Source organism: Kwoniella mangroviensis (genome assembly GCF_000507465.2).
Source record: "Kwoniella mangroviensis CBS 8507 chromosome 1 map unlocalized Ctg02, whole genome shotgun sequence".
Classification (NCBI taxonomy): domain Eukaryota; kingdom Fungi; phylum Basidiomycota; class Tremellomycetes; order Tremellales; family Cryptococcaceae; genus Kwoniella; species Kwoniella mangrovensis.
In genome coordinates, this window is record NW_027062534.1 from 776,371 (window position 1) to 796,457 (window position 20,087).

The window sequence follows — 20,087 nt, forward strand, 5'->3', positions numbered from 1 at the left end:
TCCAATCTTACTTTCTATTCACTAATTCAATCTAATCCCATCGCTCAGTCCGCGTGATGAGGGATCAGACGATTAAAGCAATATGTGTAATTCAGTATCTTCAGTTTGCGGGGACAAATATCATTGGATCCATGGACCCAACAGTCAGGGAGTGATCATTCGATTTTATGCAGTCAATCGTAGATTATATACCTATAGTATGATGTATACATACACAAGAACAACAATCATGGCTCGATGTATATCAATCGATTCGATTGTCTCAACCATTGAATCCATCCTTACAACTTGAAATAACTCGCAAAGAGTAGTCAATCGTCACACTTAGCGGTTTCCCATTATGGCGGTGTAATTGACATTCACTGTGATTCATTCAAAATCATCCATTGGTCCATATGATCAAACAGGTATGCTAACAAATCTCTCTCAATATGTCTCAGCCTATATATATACAGGTACTACCGCAACCCCTGCAACTTAGTGTCCCGATCGTTTATGGTCGCTCAATACGCAGCTGGAAGTACGTTTTCTCTGAAATTCTGCTCGCCGACAAAGTTACCCTGTACGAATTTGGATCGTAAACCCAGATCAGCACTGGTCCATCGAAAGGTCATGGATGGGAAACTGGAAAGACGGACTTACAGCTGGATCGTATTCACAAGCCGTCTGGAAAGATTGCTAAAAAGAGACACAGAGAAGTAAGGTCAGATTGATATAAATGCTTAATGCTGTCTGCGAATCGTCGAAGGAAACTCACATCGTATTGTGGACCTACTACCGAACCTTGAGGACATTCGGCGATCCAACATCCGACCGATGTGGTATTCTGTATAAAAGTAAAAAAAGGTATGACAATGATCAGTACTTCTCCTTTCTGCTGTGATCAGATTTTTACAAATATTCACTGACCTTCCAAACGACCTGAGTGAAATGACCGGTCGCGTCCGAATAAGATGGGTTATTCCAATTGTACAATTCTACCTCAATGGTCAGATCTTTCTTACAAAAACTAGGGGATGGAAATGACACTGCACTGTACTCACTGTCCTCGCCCATCCAGCCTGTTACAGCACTTTCAGGTGTACCCATACCACTTCCCCATTGCAGATTTTCAGCAGCGACGCTATTCATAGTACCTCAAAATGAGCTTGGTCCAATAGAAAGTAAACCATCCACACTCGACTCACGTATGTTTCTTATTACATAGCTCAGCTTTCTCTTTCGCGAGATTCACCAGATCCGCTCTCCACTGTAAAACACCAACTTGATATTTTGCTCTTGCCTCATTATGGTATTTAACCCAAGGACCTTGAGCTTCTTCGTTGGCACCATTGGTAGGTAACGCGGAAGCGGTCGACATTGCCGCTGCGGTTCCACTGGCAGTATCCATAATTGTTGTCGTCACTCCCTTTCCAGTACTTATAGCGACGGCTCCAACCGTGGGGATAGCTTTGGATCGCGTAGCTGTAATGGTCGTCGTAGGAGGAGGCTGATTCTGTGAGTTTTGTGAGTTTTGTGGTTGAGTCGCTTGTGCCCCACCACCACTGTCACCATGCTGGACGGTTCTTATGACAGTCGAAGTGATATCGACATATACGACTTTAGGCTCCTCATTACTTCCACCATCTTGACCTGCTAACACAGCACCGACTACTGCTGGAGGATCACCGTCGCCTTTGTCCGAATCCGACGAGGACGAGGTCTCTTGGGTAGAAGAGGCAGTGACGGTAGTTGTGGACGTGATATCGATCCAAACGACATTATCGTCCGATTCTCCTCGAGGGATCAGAGGGACTGGAGGAGGTGATGGTGAGATAGAGCCTTCTAGGGAACCTCGTCGTCGATGTTTGTTCATGCGTCTTTCGAGGGGTGAGTGATGGGGTTTAGCGTTGGCGAGATCACCTAAGAGTAGGAGGGAAAGTACACCGAAAGAAGCGGAAGTATAGATGGCCAGCATCTTGAATACCTTAGTTTACGTCGTTATAGATCGAAGGAATGAAAACTCGAAGAGTGATAGTAGATTCAGCTACAATGACGAGTCGATGGCGAAGTTAAAGAGCGTGCTTAGGTCTGATCAAAATCGTAAAAAGACGAGAGGAGTCGAGAAAAGAGAAAATAAGTAGATATCTGGTTCTTTCTACAAATTGACTATTGAGAGTTGGTTACTATTTTTTCTTTTATTGGAATGGAATGAGAGTCTCAAGATATCGATAATTGATCAAGATTGGGTGTTATGGTTGGATTAGATTTAATTCGATTAGAGTGTTTGTCATCAAGATTGATTGATGTTTTAGGTATCACCTTTCCTTTGACCTTGGATGGGGTTATTCAAAGGGTCAGTCATGTATTATGGACAACGGCTGGGCTTGGCCGGATTGACTTTAAGACTGTTACGTTTCAATAAGATGTGTAGAAAGGATGCATGGTAGAGTACAGGTACATCAAACACTGTATAAAGGTGTGCTAAATATGATCATAGTGGAGAAAGAGAAAGAAAAGATCCTTTCATCCCTTCTCATCCTATCTTGTCATATCTACGATCGTTCTCGAGTTTATTGCTTCCACCCCTGATAGCTAGGTTGCAATTCCGCCAAAGTCCCGTCAAGGGTATGAGACTCATTAGTATCCTTCGATTTCGATAGACTCGCACTACTTTGCATTGGATAGGATGTATTTTGATTAGCCTCTCGAACCAACTTGGCCTCTTCAGCAACTTCCTTTAAGTTGATATTTTCCATAAGGAGAGTGGCGATCAGACAGGCGATTGCTAATAAGTTGATCAGCTGGAGAACTTTTCCTTTTCCCTCGAAAAATTAAAACTTACATAAGGCAAGAGCAAGCCAGAATACCTTTTAAAGTTAATTAGTAGGTAATCTGGTCCAAACTCGATTGAGAATGCTGGTTGATTACTCACTTTTACTATCGATGCAGAATATACATCCAAAACTGAATTGAGGTCTTTCTCAGGTACTTGCGTCCAAATAGCCTTGGGACCAGTGGTAATGAAGATGACAAGTGATTTACTGAGCCCAGGAAGACGATTGAGGTTCAATCGTAACTATCAATCACCGCATCAATCAATTGATCCAACCGACGTATGTACAGTAGCGAAGAAGCAAAAGTTCTTACCTTGTTATTGAAAATGTTTGTGCCCACAGACATACTGACGATCCTACCTACGAAACCCCAGAAATTGAAAACGTTCGTCACGTGAGGAATGAGATGTGGCTCTTTCAGGAACTTGGCTTGTACAAGTACGACCATGACGTTCATGACCAAACCTAATCCCGTACCACCGATAATCATAAAGCCAACTACTTTGGCTACATATGTGTCTTTCTTGAGCGTCGTTAAGAGTCCTGAAGATATGGCTAGGAGACATGAGCCGATGATCATTGGATATTTGGCTTGACCGGTTTTCTACGACTGGATAGTCAGTAGGTATTCCTTTTGACTGAAGGGGACAATGAATAAAATTTTGGTACACATACCTCTCCAAGTTTTCCAGAGAATACCAAGAATGGTCCCACTGCATACTGATTTAGCCGAGTATCGTATTACCATTGGTATACATGACTTACTGGTGAGCTGTAAAGCGAGCAGTAACACACCTGCTCTAGTGGCGGTGTCATTCTTAATAGCCTCGAAGTAGAGTGGTAAGTAGTATAGATATAGGACGACAACGCCGTATCCTAAAGTCAATCATCTGAACTGTTAGAATCGATCCAAAATGATCCGTACAGTACCAAACACTCAGCAGCTTACCCAGAAATGCTACCCAAGTACCAGCCCTAAGAAAGCTAGTCAGCACAAAGCATCGGCTGTGATATAGAATATGTGCACACTCACGAGAAATGTCTGCTTCTGAACAGGGACAGAGGAATCATCGCTTTCGAGCCCATCAAGTAGCTCCAACCGATCAGACCTAAGAACAATGCTAATGCCAAAGACAAAGTCTGTACTTCATCTCAGCATCGATACTGTTCGCGAGAGAACGCTCGTAAATAACAGACATACCACAATGACATCGGGGTCATTCCAATCGTGCGTGATACCCCCATATTGTAAGCCTATTCCTAAACAGGTTACGAATCCCAAAGTGATCATCGCACTAATCCAGTCCAGCCTCAGAAGCTTAATCAAAACAGGTCGATTATCTGGCTTGCCATCGAAAGGAGGAAGTTTCGGCACAGAGGGCAGAGTGAATAAAAGTAGTAGACCAGTCACGCCTCCGATTGGTAGCTAACAATGTAATCGTCAGTAATTTCTGATATTATGAGATAGGGCTTGAGCTTACAGAAAAATAAAAGCACCATCTCCAGCCAGAGGAACCCATATCTGTGAATGCGCCTTGAATCAAAACCTCGTCAGCCCTTCATGCGCTTTTCCCGACCTGATCAACAGTCACCAGAACTCTCTACCCAAAGGCGAAGGCTCTAATGACTCACCTCCGACAAGAGGACCCATTACTGATGCCACGATGAATGATACTCCAAACAACCCAAATAGACTAGGTCGTTTCTCGAACGGGTTAATTTCCCCTCCAATCAGGTAAGTGGCACTGTAAGAAATACATCAATGGATCAATCCTTAACTCAAATACAACTTGATTTTGGGTTGACTCACTTCCACATTCCGGCACCTCCCAGACCTGCTACTGCTCGACCAACGATCAACATGGTCATAGAGTTCGCAGCGCCCTACAAGTCACCAATCACATGTATTCAATATGGTTCGTTACCATGACTGAAGTGAAGAAATCGCTCACACAGATTGCCGTACCAGCTTCGAAAATTGCCAAGGATGCCATATATGTCCATCGTGGAGAGGCAATCGTCATGATCTGCCTTCGTGTTAGCCATATGTAGCCATATACCATAATAGTGAAATATTTAAGAAAATGGCATGTGCTCACTTGACTGAAGATCAAAATACATCCAGCACAAGGAATGAAGAAGCTGCATCGGGACCTCGTTAATACCAGTCCCTCTACTTTTTTTCCGAACTTCTCGATTTCGGTTTTACTCACGCCGTATTAAGCCACTCGACTGTTCATGTCGAACACCATACCTCAGTTTGTGATATCCTGGTGACCCTGCGAAGTCCAACGTGACTCACCTTGCTCTAACGATTCGAATCTCGTGACTATTTCCGGAACAGCAACAGTGATGATAAATTGGTCCAGCCCTGCGAAGTGTCAAAATTAGCTCGGTGGTTTATTGGTCTAACTGATGGAGAAATCATTGATTGTGACGTACCAAATATCATGACGTTCAAACTGAATGGCCCAGCAGATTTTAATCAGCTCAACACACGTAGGTGGAAGATCCTGTATGAACCATACGGATCACTCACCATAAAGCCAAGAAGCATATACCGAATTTCTTCGTATGAAAGAAACTATAATCTACCATCTTGTTCTGATCCATCATAGCAACTTCATTACTGTCCATCTCCATCTCAGTATTTTGAGACGGGACGATCCTCGTTCTAGATCCGAAGGATGTAGGTGATACTTGAGCTCCTTGGCCGTCAACTTGTAAATGGTTGGATTGGTTGTCCATGGTCGTCATGTTGTACACTGATATGGGGTACTCTATTTTAACCTAGCCAGTAGGATACTTTGTACAAATGCACAGATGAAGAAAGGGATTTCAAAACACGATCTGCCGAGTTACCTGCACGACCAATATATATGTCCGTAAGAGACGGATCACAAAATATGATCTAGGGTAGAAAGCCTTCTTTAGCGGCTAATGGGATGATTCAAGTAACACCGTTAAGTGTTATTGATTTGTTAGGTTGATTGAAGGATATAAAGATACAAATTGAGTGAAGGATCGTTACCAACGATCAGAGTTGTACCAGAACATGGATTTGCTATATATGTATTCATTGTCTTCAGACTAGCAGCAAGATTAATTTTTACCGTCCTTTCCCTTTCATCGACGAAACCGTACTAAATATAATTGAAGGCATGTTCGATCGTAGTTTTCCGTCTATGTTCGATGATTTCGGGTGTCCTTTCATCGCGCCATCAATCTCATGCCTTTCTATCTGATATCCCAGTTGAGATCGGATCCCCCGAGGCTGCATGTCATCGAACGTCTGCTGTGTTTCTCATGAGATGTATTGTTCGCACAACTGAAACGCACCTCGGGGCCATCTGCAATACAGGAACCGTGTATGTGATAATAATTCATAAAGCAATGTGTGTATATATTGTATGTGTATCTACAGTTTGAGAATAATAACCACATTATCCTTGAAATACTGTACGCAAGAAGCTCGTTATACCACACAGGCATCAGCTTCTGAGCAGCCAGAAGGCCAGGCAGGGTAAGAGGCAAGGGATTCGGTTTGGTAGTAGTATGCGATACTTTTGACTATCATCAAAAGACATTTGTCAGCCACAGGTCATCTGGATTGAGTCCAGTATGAACACACCTTGAAGTACAGTATCATCATCAGGAGGACCTTGGGTGAACGTTGGTTTCCCAGAACTCCAATTGTTAATGACGATCTTACTGGGATTCACAGATGCTATTCGTGTGGTTCAGCCGAAACTCAGCTCAACCCATCGTCTGATATTAGTATTACTGTTAACTTAGGACTCACGATATTGAGTTGGCCCAGTCAAGACCGCACCATTGTAGTAATACTTTGGACCATCCTTGAACCATCCGATAGTATAATCATTAAAATCGGCAGTAGGATCATTAGGGAATGGGTTGTTTTCGAAGTCGTTTAGACCAGAACCACTTGGCTATTTAAGTATAATATACGTTCGCGAGCTTCAGTTGATATCTATTTGCTATTTGTATGATGGTCATCACTCACATCGTGATTAGTCAGTTGTAGACCAGGTTCGATATATACCATTTCTATATCCATCTCATCGCTGTAAAGATCCTTATTCTCAGTGTACGTGAACTGAAACAAACCAAAAACAATCAATCAATGCTTAGCCATCGGAATCATGGGTTGCATCGTAGAAAATGGGACAGCACTCACAATGGCTTGACAAGTACCATGTACAGGCGAGAGCTGAGCGCTCATTGTGAACACTCCACCCAATACAGGATTCATCGTCTCAATCTCAGCACCGCTGATGATCCCTCCTGCAGATTGTCCACCAGGGACAGTCAACTTGAGGATCCCACGGTCGATAGCCACATTATCAGCCGAAGCTTGACATTTCCCTCCATCAGGAGCGATCGATCCAACTTGTGAACCGTCCTGAACCCTCAGTCCGAGATTGGCTAGTTCGGCAACGCTCGATACGGAATCGAAGGAGACGACCAATGCCTTGGGGAAATACGCGTTGTCGTATGCGGATAGGATATATCCGCATGAACAGTCGCCCGAAGAAGTTTGGGTGCTATTGCTCGTTGTGGATCCTCCGGTGGACACGGGAGGAACTGCACTACTGGCTGCGGCAGAAGATGCGTCGATGGTAGGACTAGCTGTTCCAGCTTTGCCGATCGCTGATTCTGCTACTGTCGAAGAGGGCTGAGAGGAGACAGGGGAAGAGACTGCACTAGAGGGAGGCGTCGAGTCTGATTCTGATTCGGCTTCTGGTTCTGAAGAAGCTGTAGAAGTTGGTCTTCCTCCCCATCGCTGTCCTCGACCAGAGGTAGCTACCAGAGCTTGGTTCAGGGGAGCTGTAGCGGTAGAAGACGCTGATTTGCTGTTACAATGCTCGGGTTTAGCATGGGCAAGGAGGGGTAAGAGGAGGAATAGAGTTTTGGTGATTAGCATGATGTTATGATAAGTAAAGGTTTAAACGAGTGATAGTAGCGAGAGCATACAGCAGGGGTAGGCTGGGATGGGATGAGTAAAAGGTGTTAAGGTCTCAGGATGTATGAACTACTGAACGCAGATTGATATATATATATACATATCTGTATATACACACCCATGAGTTATTCAGCTCTGACCACGGAACGTTTCAGTTGGAAGAGATCTCGAAAATTGATCTTCTTGGCGCCGACTCCTTTGTGTACTTTATCAGGTTGCAATCAATCACAACTTCAATTAGAATCTGTAACGGGGTACCACCAGACTTGGGTTTGAGATTGACGGGGTTGAAGGACTGACTTTGAGCTTTACATCTTACCAGCTTTGGAACAACGAATCGTTTCATGGTGCGCAATGCCACTTATCGAGATATATCATCGAGGCACATACGATCGATTGGGCTGGAAGTCGAGGTCTTTACACAGACCGAGTATAGGATGAGTTGGAAGGAACGAGGGCTACGATGACGAGCTAGAGTGTCGAGAGATGAGAGCGGCCGCACCTTAAATCACACGCGACAGAGAGAGAAAGAGTTTATCAGGGTAAAGTCCATACCCTGACTTCGAAAACGTGTTTTTTAACTCTAGACCTTCTAACAGCATATCATGTCTCAGCCAAGCTTGGTAGTAGTTGTCACCAATGTTATGATCGCGCAGTAGCAAGTTCCATGAAAGAAGGATACTCGACTGTCAGTATCATACATCGCCAAGATCAACACGACAATCGCCCAGCGCGAGGAAAAGTAATATTCTGCTTGGAAAAAGGATCAGACAACACCCACCCATCGGTCACATCTACAGACGCACACACACACACACACACATTCAATTACACGTTCCTCTCCATTTACCCCTTTCCCCCCTTCCTTTATCATTTTCACTCATCCACACTCACCATTCATCCCCCCTCTTCATCGTCCAACTCGATACCATTCTCTCGGAACTACCATCTTCGAGTTTCAAAAACTCTCGCTATCACCTGATACACGGTAAACCCACTCAACTCTTCAAGCCCAGCCTCCATTCGATGTCTTTGTTGCCTGATTCCAGGCAGCGTGCCCCCTTCGCCCATCAATCATCATCAGCAGACCTTAGATCAGCTCAAAACCTATCTTCATTACGATCACCCCCTTCATCATCTCATTCTCAAGCACCATGGATCCCATCTAGCATATCGCCAGAACCTCAGTCAAACCAGCACCAGCAGAGCTATCGACCTGAGAAATCATCTTCGTTATGGGGTGCGCCATTGACCAGGAAAGATAGTAACGATTTGTCACCTGGTGGATATGCAGATAACCCATATGGTTCATCTGTACCTGGGAATTCATATTTGGTGGATGGTTCAACAGGTCAGCGAAGGAATAGTATATCAGCATCATCGAGTAGAGCATCATCACCTGGTCCATTTTCATTACCTCAATTCTCCATACCTGGATTCGCGACTATCCGATTCGTTTCACTATGTTTCTTATGGTATACCTGTTCAGCGGTGTCGAACAATACTGGGAAAGTCATTCTCAACAACTTTAAGTACCCGGTGACATTGACGATAGTACAGTTCTTCTTCGTCGCTGGGTGCTGTATAATATGTAGTAGACCAGAACTGGGATGGACACCTAGATTGAGGTCACCTACGAGGGCGATATTGAAGGGAATCTTACCTATGGCCGCTTTTCAAGTTGGAGGTCACATCTTTGGTAGTTTGGCGATTAGTAGAGTTCCAGTCAGTACGGTACATACCATCAAGGTGAGTAAGACAACGACATTATTTTCCTTGAAAAGAGGGTGTAGCTAACCCCATTTGTGAATAGGCCCTCTCACCCTTATTCACCGTGATGGCATATGCTTTACTGTTCGGTGTCTCCTACTCCCCTGCGACTTACCTTTCCCTGCTCCCACTCACTCTCGGAGTGATGCTCGCCTCTTCAGCCGATATATCATTCAACAACTTTTTCGGTCTGGTATGCGCTCTTGGTTCTACCGTCATCTTCGTCACGCAAAACATCTTCTTCAAGAAGATCATGCCAACTCCCGGATCTACCGAGACTGGTGGAGCTACCCCGAAACTTGACAAGATTAACCTCCTGTATTTTTCAAGTGGGATGGCGTTCCTCTTGATGATCCCCGTATGGCTTTACTCGGATGCTTGGAGATTGTTGGACCTATGGCTTCATCCTATAGCCAAGTCAGGTGGACCATCCGTCTCGTTCTACTTCTTCATCAATGGCACCGTCCACTTTGCTCAAAACCTTATCGCATTCTCCTTACTCTCCTCGACATCGCCAGTCACCTATTCTATCGCCTCGCTCGTCAAACGTATAGCGGTGATCTGTCTGGCTATCATCTGGTTCAAACAATCTGTATTCTTCGTACAGGCAATGGGTATTGCTCTCACCGCAGTGGGGCTGTGGATGTACAACAACGCGAAGAGAGATGTGGAGAAGGGTGAAAAGAAGATGAGGCAGGTGGAAGCAGTCAGAGAAGGAATGTTACCTACTACCAAAGTCGATCAGAGGATATTAGAAGGTAGAGCGAATCTTGATCCTTTAGCTTATGGAGGTAAAGCTTCACCTAAACCTACTTATCCTACGAATTACAATCATCAACTGCAAATGCCTCTATCAACCTCGACTTCGTTCAAGAAAGCTTTATACACCCAGCCGCCACCCCCTCCGACATCTCGCAATACGCATACCAACGCCGAAGCTTCTTACCCTTCACCACCTAATTCCACAACTTCTTCACCCCCTGCTGAACCAGTATTCACCAATTCACATCCTCGTCATCGAAGATTATCTGAATCTAAACAGGATGGCTTCCGTCTACCTCCCGCTATCACTGCCAGATCAAGTACCATAGAGGAAGAGGGATCAGGCATGTCCATGGATACCGCTAAAGTAGGCATCGTCGCTTAATAGACAACAGCTCCTTGTAGATAATGGATAGTATCTTGGTGAACTCGCCATGGACAATTTTCATCTTAGTATCTTGGCGTTCCAAAGAGCACACACATAAAATCCCGTGGATTGCTATAGATCTTGATAAATTTTGCAGTACATAGAAACCCTTCGATATCCTATAGATTCAAAACCATTACAATGTACCATTATTGCATTTCCTGGGATTTTTCCGGTTCATATTCATTGATATATATATAGATAGACATTTTAGAATTTCATGCATGTGAAGTATACATATTGATTGATACAGATTCTCTTTGAATACCATTCATCATGCAATTACAGTATATATGGTACAACCGAGTCTTCGTGGTCATTACCAACCGACACTCCAATCTTCATCAAGGATATTTTTCTTACGTATCTCGTTTTTCTTTGTTAGAGCTGCACGGCGAGATAACCAATCGTCGGCACCGACATAGGCACCACACATTGTCCTTGATCCTGTGAAAGCTGATCTTCCATGCATGACTCTCCAATTATCGATGACTGTAAGTAATACGAGATTCATGTCAATTAGCACAAATGATTTGTTCATGAAGGAAGGGGAGCTCACCTAAGACAGTCCCAGGTTTCAATTGTACCCAATACTCAGCATCCTCACTTCTATTCAATTCATCATACCTCCTAGCAGCCAGATACCATCCCTTCACTTCATCAGGTGTCCAACCCTGACTTATCACACCTCTATCTTCGTTATTCCACCTTACCTGGACCAGTTGACCTTTCTCATCGTGTCTGAAGGAAGGTTGACTGAGAGGTGGTCTCAACATTGTCCCCTCAGTTCCAGATGCATGAGCAGGTATTCTCAATCGAGAGAGGAGTGAATAAGAAGTTGGATAAAGGGTAGAAAGTAAATGAGCGGTGTAGAATCCATCTACGAGTAAAGTTGCACCTCCTGTACCTGGTGGTGAAGGGTGAGAGAGAAGATGAAATATCTGTAAACCGGCTGGATCGGTAAAATATGTTGTATCCGTATGAGCGGGTAGACCTTCGTTGGAATAGGCAAGATCACCATGACTGAGATCAGCTGTGAACTGCCAGAAACCGCCATCTAGGCAATCACAGCAATATGCAATATGTCAGCTTATGTGGATAGCGACATTGGGCTCTGATAAGCTCACAGTGCGTGTTACGTATAGGTGCAACTTTCTCTATCACTTCCTTTGTCTCTTCGCCGGTAGCTGGCACGTCGTTGATAAAGCAGAATCCAAAATCGTGCTGTTTAAAACCACAATCCTCAGATGGTATGATCAATGTATGGACAAGAGAGAATAACTCACCACTCGATTGAGAAGTTTCAAAATCGCTCTTCCACTGGTATCACCCTCCTTCTCGGTACTCATGATATCGGTATATCGAACCGACGGAGGAGATTGTTCTATCTGAGAATTCCACAGTATACGACTGTGCGTTTTGATTTCAGTGTAAGCTTTCTTATATATAGTCAATCAAGCTATTGACGAGAAAAAGCTCACCTCTCCTTCTCATCCCTGTATGAGGCTAGCGGAGGATCATATGCTGATCTTCTGAGGAATTCCAGGGGAAAGGACGATTTATGAGAATCGGATGTTGACCACGTTAGATGTACGCCGGTTTTGTCGACTTCTACTGAAATAGGATGAATATCGGTCGGTATCTATGAAGCACGCTTTCAGTAATGTTCCATTTCGAGTGAAGAGGACCAAACTGACCTCACTAAGAGTTTTCAACCGCTGCTTTGTCTGTTGGTGGAAGCATTTCGGACATCGACAATGGTCGAACAAAAAGTAATTGTCACTTTCCACCCGTATGTCAGCTCAACCCATATCACGGATGATGAAGCCATAGTCAAGTCTCACAAGGTAGTTTCCCTTCCATCAGGCCAGGATACTTTGGTCTTACTCTCATCAGATGATATGGTAGGGATGTTACTCGCTCGAGGGGATATATCATGTGGTCTTCCAACACGAGCGTTAGATGATACACCGTCGGATTCGGTTAGAGATGCACGAGAAGTAGTCAGACTACGTGAGCAGGGTATGCGACCGGGATAAAATGACCGTCGAGCTGCTCTTGTAAGCTGAGGGAGACGCTGTCTGATCATGTTGAATGTGATGTCTATGAGTGGGACAGGGCGGAGAGTGAAGAGTTGAAATGAGCGAATAGAGAGTGGGTGAATGGGACGCTGATATCTCGGTTCATGTTGCAGGTATTACCGGATGCAATGGCAATGGCTGAGGGATATGATGACGTGGAAGATAACCTAACACGAAGAAGTCAACGAATGTTTAAGTTAGTTGTTACGAAGATTAGTAAAGAGCATGTTGACGAATGCATCTATTTGATATCGACAACACTATACACTATAAAAGCTATCACCATGTCATTCAGAGCTACCAGACCACTGCTTTCAGCCTTTCGAAATGCAGCTGCTCGGCCAGGATTCGCTCGCAAGTCAGGGGCAGTACCACTGTCTCTGTTAGTTGGAGTGAGCTCAGTGGTCGTTGGATATTCCCTCGTGCAGAATCAGAGTGAGCCATGGATATAACAAAGGACATCAATGAGGGAAGCTTATGACTATCCTCATGTCATCATATTAGTATTTAAGGAACGATTCACCCTTCATGCCGACTCTGACTCTGGGGCTTTGGATCTCCGAGATGATCCAAATTCCAAAACTGCTTTTAGAGGTATGCTCTGTCTTGCAACATTCAGACAAAATGATGACTGAATCATTCGATTGAATCACAGTCGATCCAGATACGAATATCCAGTTCCCCTTAGACTTATCACCCACACTTTCCACGCCATCTCCGATATTATCATTAGTTGGACTGGGAGTGAGGAAAGTCTCTTTCCTTCGAGTCAAGGTGTACAGCGCAGGGTTCTATTTGGACGAACTGGCTATCAAAGAGTTGCATAATATAAAAGGATGGCATGTGAGTTTTTGGGTTTCGACCTTGTTCTAGATATTACTGTACTGAGGAGCTGATGATAATGGCACTGGGGGTTGAAATTGAATTAGAATTTCACAGCTCAACATTTACTCACTCCTCCTACGAAAGTTCCCTCAGCCTCAGATCCGCTAAACGCACCTCAGTTATCGGGAGAAGAACTGATGAAGAACCTATTTGATCGACCGGTAGCTATTGCTGTGAGGATAGGTTAGTTCAATTTCCTCACGTTCTCATATGTCCATTTAAGCTGAATGTCGGCTGTGTATAGTGCCCAATCGAAACACCGACTTTGGAGTGAGCCGTTTGTGCGATACCATTTTCACAGGTTGGCCAGCTGACGGAGTGTTTCTCAGCATCTTCGAGATGCTTTCACGCGAGCTTTACAAGCACGTCAGAAGCTAGCCAGATCCAAAGGCGAACTGACCGATGCCGATGAGCAGGTGAGTAAATCTCTGTTTGGGTTATACCGTACATGATGCAAGCTGAACGTTATTGGCGTAGCGTATAACCCAATCGATCCAAGCTCTCAAATCATTCTTCCCTGCTCAAACTGTTCAAAAAGGCAAACAGGTCGTCTTACTTCGTCCGAGACAAGGTGGTCTGATAGTTGAATTTGAGGTGAGCTGATCGTAGCACTATATCGTGCTGAATATGAACTCAAGCTGACAGCTTGGATAACTACTAGGGAAAGGTGTTAGGACAACTGAACGATCCTTGGATAGGCAAACAATTGATGTTGACCTATTTCGCAGACAGGGAAGTCGTGTCTGAAAAGCTCAAAGAGGATGTAGCCAAAGGTTTGGAGGGATTCATGAAGAACTAATTTTTTGTCAGGATTGTAGCAACAAGATCATAAAACCAAACACCCAACTCATGAGATGCAATGCATCAATTATAGATATCATAGAATAATGATGTTGTTTTGATGATACATTGACCATTCTCGTTTATACTTGACTAGCAAGTTCAAAAGGCGTCAGCTTATACTGTTTCGACTAAAGGATTACAAGTAGTGAGAGTCAACTTACCCCGCATTGATCATGCCCCACACTATATCGGTCATAGACCTTCAACAGACCTTTGTGCTGCTACATGATAATGCACTCTGCTGAAGCTTCATGCCTTGTCGGCCTATTACCTTTACCTTTCGGGTTTTTGGCATTATTCAACTCGGTCAAACGTTGCATCGCTCGTTTATGTTGTTGGGCTATATCGAAAACAGAGTAGACTGTTAGTTCTGTATAACAAGAGTCGATACGTGAATCTAATTAGCCCACCTGCTGCTCGCATATACCATCTCTTGGCGAGCTCGATATCTTGCTTGACGCCGATACCAATTTCAGTGTAATCTACAATGACAGATCAGCTCAAGAAGTCGCCTCTATCGGAGGGAAATGATGAATCAACTTACATCCAACCGCATATTCAGCTTTGGCTAATCCCTTGTTTGCCGCCTTTCTTCCCCATAGGTACGCTTCCGTATCGGATTGTTTCAGTACGCCCTCTGCAAATTCTGTCAACTTCGATCTCAAGTCTGAAGCACTAGTTGTCACTCACCACTACCAGTCAGATACCATCCACTCAATGCCAGCTCCGCTTCCACATCACCTTTCTCAGCTGCACGGGTATACCAGCCTATACTCTTTCTAGGATCTATCGGACAACCTAACGTACCGAATTCATGACAACTACCCAATTTGAATTGAGCAGGCGCATAACCCAATTGAGCAGCTTGAGTGAACAGTTCTCTTGCCATATTCGGATCATGAGGTACTACACCACCGTTATTGGGTCTTTCATGTAACAGTGCCAGTTCATGTAACGCATGAGGATTATCTTCATCGGCTTGAGAAGCAGCTCTTTTAAACCATACTATCGCTTCTCGGGGATTACGCGGTTGACCTAATAATCCACCTAACAATGTCATACCTAATTTATACATTGCGGCCGTATCACCTAAAGCAGCGGCCTTTCGATAGAACAGTACCGCACGACCGGGGTCTTTCTTCGTCCCTGCTCCAATCTCATTACATACCGCTGAACGGTACGTCGCAGCTGGATGATTCAATTTACTAGCCATGAGATAGAGATAGTACGCTTTCTCGTGATCGACTTGAAGACCTAATTGTCCAGTTCCATATAGGTTGGCAAGGAAGAATTGAGCATCGGGATAAGGTTCTTTACCTTCTGCTAATTTCTTGATATTCCTTAACGATTCTTGCAACAACACGTCCCTATATTTCCTGCCCAATTTAGAATCCGTTTGACTAATTTCATCGCCGATCTTCTTAGCGGCTTCTATGAGGTATTTGGCAAATGCGAATTGAGCTTCGGGGTCGGGATCATCCTTCATACGTTTTCGATAATCATCAACATATTGTTTGGTGTAAGGCGGTTTGTTGAGATCCACAGCTGCTTGAGTACCTCTTCTACGGGTCGACGAAGCTCCTACTTGCTCTGTTACATTGCGAGATAGCGATAGGGAAGAAGCGTTGGAAAGGGTCGTAGCGCTGGTATTTGTTCTAGCCAATGTAGTCATACTTTGTTGACGGGTAGGTACGCGACTGCTGGACGAGCTAGCTACGGGAGGAGCGTATTGTTCAGATCCAGGTGGAAGACCCAAGAAATCGTTGGCGGCGTTGTAATAAGGGTTGGAGAAGTCAGGTCCAGGTCCAGGTTGTTGAGCTTGTGGTGGTGCGTATCCCCCAGCGTATGGATCGTAATTGGGAGCCTGGTATTGCTGTTGAGGGTGATGAGATGGAGGCTGACCTCCGACTCCAGAATACGCTCCCATCCCTGAATCTAGACTGTAAACACTGGCGGCGCCATCCATGTTATCCGCTGGATATCCACCTGTCGCTGTTCTCTGTCTGGGCTGTGGACCGCGAGGAGGGTATTGCTGATGGGGGGGCGCAGTTTGTTGACGAAGAGGTGGATGGGGAGGGGAACCATGCGAGTTGGAAGTGATTGATAGCTGATTGAAATCGATGTTATTCGGATCAGATACAGGTCTTCGACCTATAGTACCACCTGACAGTCGATTTGGGTTAGAATTGGGATTGGGATTACCGTCGTACCCGTAACCGTAATTGTCCCTAGCGGAATACCCAGAAGATGGAGGTCCGTAATCGACCGGAGCGTAAGGTGTCTGATCTAAGCTGGGCACACGGGCGTGATTCGACGATGCAGAGTCCGTCATGGGTTGAGGGGAGTGAGACAAGCCACCACCAGCAGCAGCAGCGGCAGCAGCAGATTCAGATGCCATCAGAGCGGAATAAGATGGTAGAGGTGGATCATCTGGATCGATATCTGGTTGATGTTGAGCTGGTGAAAGGAGTAGTCATGTTAGGTTAGCACGGTAGGTGAGGGTATGGATGATGGGGAAAGCATCATGACCATGACGAAGATAGTCTTTGTGAGTGGATTCACTAGTCATAGTTGTCATGACTACTAGCACCAGTCGTTCGCCTCGGTCTGAATGCACAGACCACTGTTTGGAGCTGTGTAAATGGAGATAGCAAAGATATACTCACGATTCCGCATGCTCTTACTTCTCACCGATGCTGCTGACCTATCGCCTGCTCCATCTGCATAGTCTGCCGAGTATGCGTCATACGTCTGAGCTCGACGTTGTTGATTCGGTGGGTGATGTGACATGGAGTACTGGATTGATCTCGTCGCAGTGCTAGGATCCGAGTGATTCTGGGATATGGGAAAAAGCGAGACAAAAGCGTCGACCCTTTGAAAGGAGTGATCTTGGTGGATGAGATCTCGTCAGATAGAAAGGACTCAAAGGTGACTTTGGGTGTGGTAATGGATGATGATCTATGAGATATATGGGTGTTGATATTGATATTGATTGATTCAATACACGGTACACGGTCTACCGTTGACAAACAACTCGAGGGCGTCTGCTTGCGTTTGAAGCGCTCAGTTTCGGTTATTAGGCTGGGCATTACGATCCAATCTTAATTTCCTTTGGGTCTCATTACAAACCTATTACAAGGGAAAGATCGAGCTGTTCTGTATCACGTGACTCGCCGTTGTCACCTCGAGTCGAAGATGGGCGAAGGAGTCCAAGCAACGCAACCACAATAGTCAAACTCATAAAATCAAGTTGTGAACATCCATAAGATTCTCTTAGATTCCCTTCAAATCTTGAATTAGTAAGAAGACCATCAAAATGGCTCATCCCGTGAGTGGATCTCCGAAAAATCCGTACTGCACCGCCTATCTTCTTGCGACGCTGACCAATCCTTCAGAGCCCCCAAGTCGTCCCATCGCTCGATGAGCTCATCAACCTCTTCGCTACTTCCTCTTCATCACCAGCAACTCTTGCACCTCCTTCCGCACCTTTGTTCGGTGCATCATCGACCAAGTCAGAATCGCAATCTACCAAACCCGTCGAAAACCTCAAACCAAACTTGATACCTGTATTTGTTGAAATACCTGCAGATCTCTTGACTCCCGTATCGGCTTATTTGAAAATCGCCAAGGATAGTAAATACTCTTTCTTACTGGAAAGTGTGATTGGTGGAGAAAATCTAGCAAGGTATAGTTTCGTCGGAGCAGGTGAGCTTCTCCCATTGAAGTTTTGGGACTTTATTCTGACACAGATCGTATGATCGTGTAGATCCAATCAAAGTTATAAGGACTGGAGAAGGGTTCGATGTGGAAGGTGATCCATTGACAGCTCTGGAAAAAGAATTAGAACCTTATAGATTCGTTAAAATCCCTCAAATCGGTACTCTTACCGGTGAGTCGTCTTTCGCTACCAAAATCGTTCATCTTCCCTACACCGTCGTCGCACTTTTCAGCTTTGTTAACTTATGATTACACTTCAGGCGGTGCCGTCGGCTTCATCACCTACGATTCGATTGTCCACTTCGAACCCGTGACCAAACCTAAAGAACCACTACACAACCCATTCCCAGGAATGCCCGAGGCGTTCTTCATGCTAAGTTCGACCAATTTGATATTCGACCACATCTACCAAACTATCAAGATTGTTTCTCACGTACACTTACCGGACGGTACTCCTCCTTCCCAGATTCCAGCATTGTATGAAGAGTGCGTCGGTAGGATAGAAACGCTTAGAAGGAAGTTGATTTCACCTGAAGTTCCTTTACCGCCGCAGGGTCCGGTTCATTTGGGGTATGAAGCGACGAGTAATGTGGGTAAGGAGGGTTATGAAGGGTTTGTCACGACGTTGAAAGATCATCTTTTCAAGGGAGATATAATCCAAGCGGTTCCTTGTCAGAGGTTCACTCGAAAGACCGATGTTCACCCTTTCAATGTGTATCGACAGTTGAGAAGTCTCAATCCTTCGCCATATATGTACTATATCAACTGTTCCGACACTCAGCTGGTCGGAGCGTCTCCCGAATGCCTCTGTAAAGTTGAAAACCGTAAAGTACAGTGTCATGCTATTGCTGGAACGCGTAGAAGAGGAAAGGATGCGGAGGGTGAGTTTTGACCAGCGTGGCACTTGATTAGAGTCCTCTTCTGACCTCTCAACACCTTTTTAATGCTTACAGAGGACGAACGCCTAAGCAAAGAGCTACAAGAAGACGAGAAAGAAAAATCCGAAAATCTACAATTGACGGATCTAGCTCGTAATGATGTGCATAGGGTGTGCAAACCAGAGACTGTCAAAGTGGATCGCTTGATGGAGATAGAGAAATTTAGTCACGTTATCCATATGACTAGTCAAGTTAGTGGTATGTTACGGGATGATCTGTCCAGGTGAGTCTTCCCATCCATATCTAAGGCTCGAGCTCATGATAGGAATATAGGTTCGACGCCTTCCGTTCGATCATGCCTGCTGGTACACTGTCGGGAGCACCGAAGATCAAAGCCATTCAATTGATAATGGGTCTTGAGAAAGAAAGACGTGGTCCTTACGGTGGTGGTGTTGGAGTTTTTGATTTCGACAGAAACAATTTGGATACCTGTATCTGTATCAGGACAATGGTCTTCCATGGTGGTAATGTCCATGTATCAGCGGGAGCAGGGATCGTGATTGACTCGGTGGAAGAGATGGAATACATGGAGACCATACATAAATCCAAAGCGTGTATGCGGGCTATAGAACAGGCAGAAGATCATTACCATAGCTTACAACAATCTTCGTAGATCACCTGGATAGGTTAGATGAATACATACTATGCATTGTTTTTCATCTCAGGGTAGAAATGATATTTCGGAGAAGTAGTCGCCACTTCAGTCTTCTTTCCGCCGTGCTCACCTTCCCTTGCCCTCCTTTCCGTTCATTGGTCCTTTTCTTATACTCTTCGGTCTCCACCTTCCTATTGCCCTCCGTCCGTGATTTGTTATATTGCTCCACCAGAACTTGAGGGTTCTTGCGAAAACTTAAGGACAGCCTA

The 20,087-nt window shown here is 44.8% G+C and overlaps 8 protein-coding genes across 8 annotated transcripts; 3 read left to right on the forward strand and 5 right to left on the reverse strand.

Annotated features, from left to right (window-relative positions):
* Nucleotides 1-503: 503 nt before the first annotated feature.
* On the reverse strand, nucleotides 504-1,957 carry I203_105379 (uncharacterized protein; the record flags this gene model as incomplete). The annotated part of the gene is made up of 6 exons (XM_019144543.1): nucleotides 504-560; nucleotides 643-678; nucleotides 758-826; nucleotides 910-977; nucleotides 1,044-1,123; nucleotides 1,188-1,957. The coding sequence occupies 6 exons, from the start codon at nucleotides 1,955-1,957 to the stop codon at nucleotides 504-506; spliced, it is 1,080 nt and encodes a 359-aa protein (XP_019005878.1).
* Nucleotides 1,958-2,552: 595 nt separating this feature from the next.
* I203_105380 (uncharacterized protein) lies at nucleotides 2,553-5,573 on the reverse strand (the record flags this gene model as incomplete). Its single annotated transcript, XM_019144544.1, has 18 exons — nucleotides 2,553-2,767; nucleotides 2,825-2,849; nucleotides 2,915-3,058; nucleotides 3,130-3,420; nucleotides 3,492-3,529; nucleotides 3,582-3,692; nucleotides 3,766-3,791; nucleotides 3,850-3,956; nucleotides 4,018-4,242; nucleotides 4,298-4,350; nucleotides 4,449-4,561; nucleotides 4,627-4,700; nucleotides 4,769-4,843; nucleotides 4,916-4,958; nucleotides 5,030-5,048; nucleotides 5,119-5,187; nucleotides 5,259-5,278; nucleotides 5,356-5,573. The coding sequence occupies 18 exons, from the start codon at nucleotides 5,571-5,573 to the stop codon at nucleotides 2,553-2,555; spliced, it is 1,866 nt and encodes a 621-aa protein (XP_019005879.1).
* A 718-nt stretch (nucleotides 5,574-6,291) lies between these two features.
* I203_105381 (uncharacterized protein) lies at nucleotides 6,292-7,761 on the reverse strand (the record flags this gene model as incomplete). Its single annotated transcript, XM_019144545.1, has 5 exons — nucleotides 6,292-6,386; nucleotides 6,448-6,543; nucleotides 6,619-6,766; nucleotides 6,841-6,933; nucleotides 7,015-7,761. The coding sequence occupies 5 exons, from the start codon at nucleotides 7,759-7,761 to the stop codon at nucleotides 6,292-6,294; spliced, it is 1,179 nt and encodes a 392-aa protein (XP_019005880.1).
* Nucleotides 7,762-8,826: 1,065 nt separating this feature from the next.
* I203_105382 (uncharacterized protein) lies at nucleotides 8,827-10,717 on the forward strand (the record flags this gene model as incomplete). The annotated part of the gene is made up of 2 exons (XM_019144546.1): nucleotides 8,827-9,549; nucleotides 9,614-10,717. The coding sequence occupies 2 exons, from the start codon at nucleotides 8,827-8,829 to the stop codon at nucleotides 10,715-10,717; spliced, it is 1,827 nt and encodes a 608-aa protein (XP_019005881.1).
* Nucleotides 10,718-11,078: 361 nt separating this feature from the next.
* I203_105383 (trimethyllysine dioxygenase) lies at nucleotides 11,079-12,848 on the reverse strand (the record flags this gene model as incomplete). Its single annotated transcript, XM_019144547.1, has 7 exons — nucleotides 11,079-11,251; nucleotides 11,319-11,816; nucleotides 11,887-11,983; nucleotides 12,046-12,169; nucleotides 12,241-12,401; nucleotides 12,457-12,541; nucleotides 12,604-12,848. 7 exons carry the CDS (start codon nucleotides 12,846-12,848, stop codon nucleotides 11,079-11,081), a joined length of 1,383 nt encoding a protein of 460 aa, XP_019005882.1.
* Nucleotides 12,849-13,124: 276 nt separating this feature from the next.
* On the forward strand, nucleotides 13,125-14,524 carry I203_105384 (uncharacterized protein; the record flags this gene model as incomplete). The annotated part of the gene is made up of 8 exons (XM_019144548.1): nucleotides 13,125-13,275; nucleotides 13,345-13,434; nucleotides 13,496-13,683; nucleotides 13,770-13,908; nucleotides 13,970-13,995; nucleotides 14,055-14,141; nucleotides 14,203-14,319; nucleotides 14,387-14,524. 8 exons carry the CDS (start codon nucleotides 13,125-13,127, stop codon nucleotides 14,522-14,524), a joined length of 936 nt encoding a protein of 311 aa, XP_019005883.1.
* Nucleotides 14,525-14,789: 265 nt separating this feature from the next.
* Nucleotides 14,790-17,358, reverse strand: I203_105385 (uncharacterized protein; the record flags this gene model as incomplete). The annotated part of the gene is made up of 5 exons (XM_019144549.1): nucleotides 14,790-14,908; nucleotides 14,979-15,050; nucleotides 15,113-15,205; nucleotides 15,259-17,025; nucleotides 17,235-17,358. The coding sequence occupies 5 exons, from the start codon at nucleotides 17,356-17,358 to the stop codon at nucleotides 14,790-14,792; spliced, it is 2,175 nt and encodes a 724-aa protein (XP_019005884.1).
* A 526-nt stretch (nucleotides 17,359-17,884) lies between these two features.
* On the forward strand, nucleotides 17,885-19,836 carry I203_105386 (uncharacterized protein; the record flags this gene model as incomplete). Its single annotated transcript, XM_019144550.1, has 6 exons — nucleotides 17,885-17,896; nucleotides 17,964-18,273; nucleotides 18,335-18,457; nucleotides 18,546-19,166; nucleotides 19,239-19,446; nucleotides 19,497-19,836. 6 exons carry the CDS (start codon nucleotides 17,885-17,887, stop codon nucleotides 19,834-19,836), a joined length of 1,614 nt encoding a protein of 537 aa, XP_019005885.1.
* Between the last annotated feature and the right edge of the window lie 251 nt (nucleotides 19,837-20,087).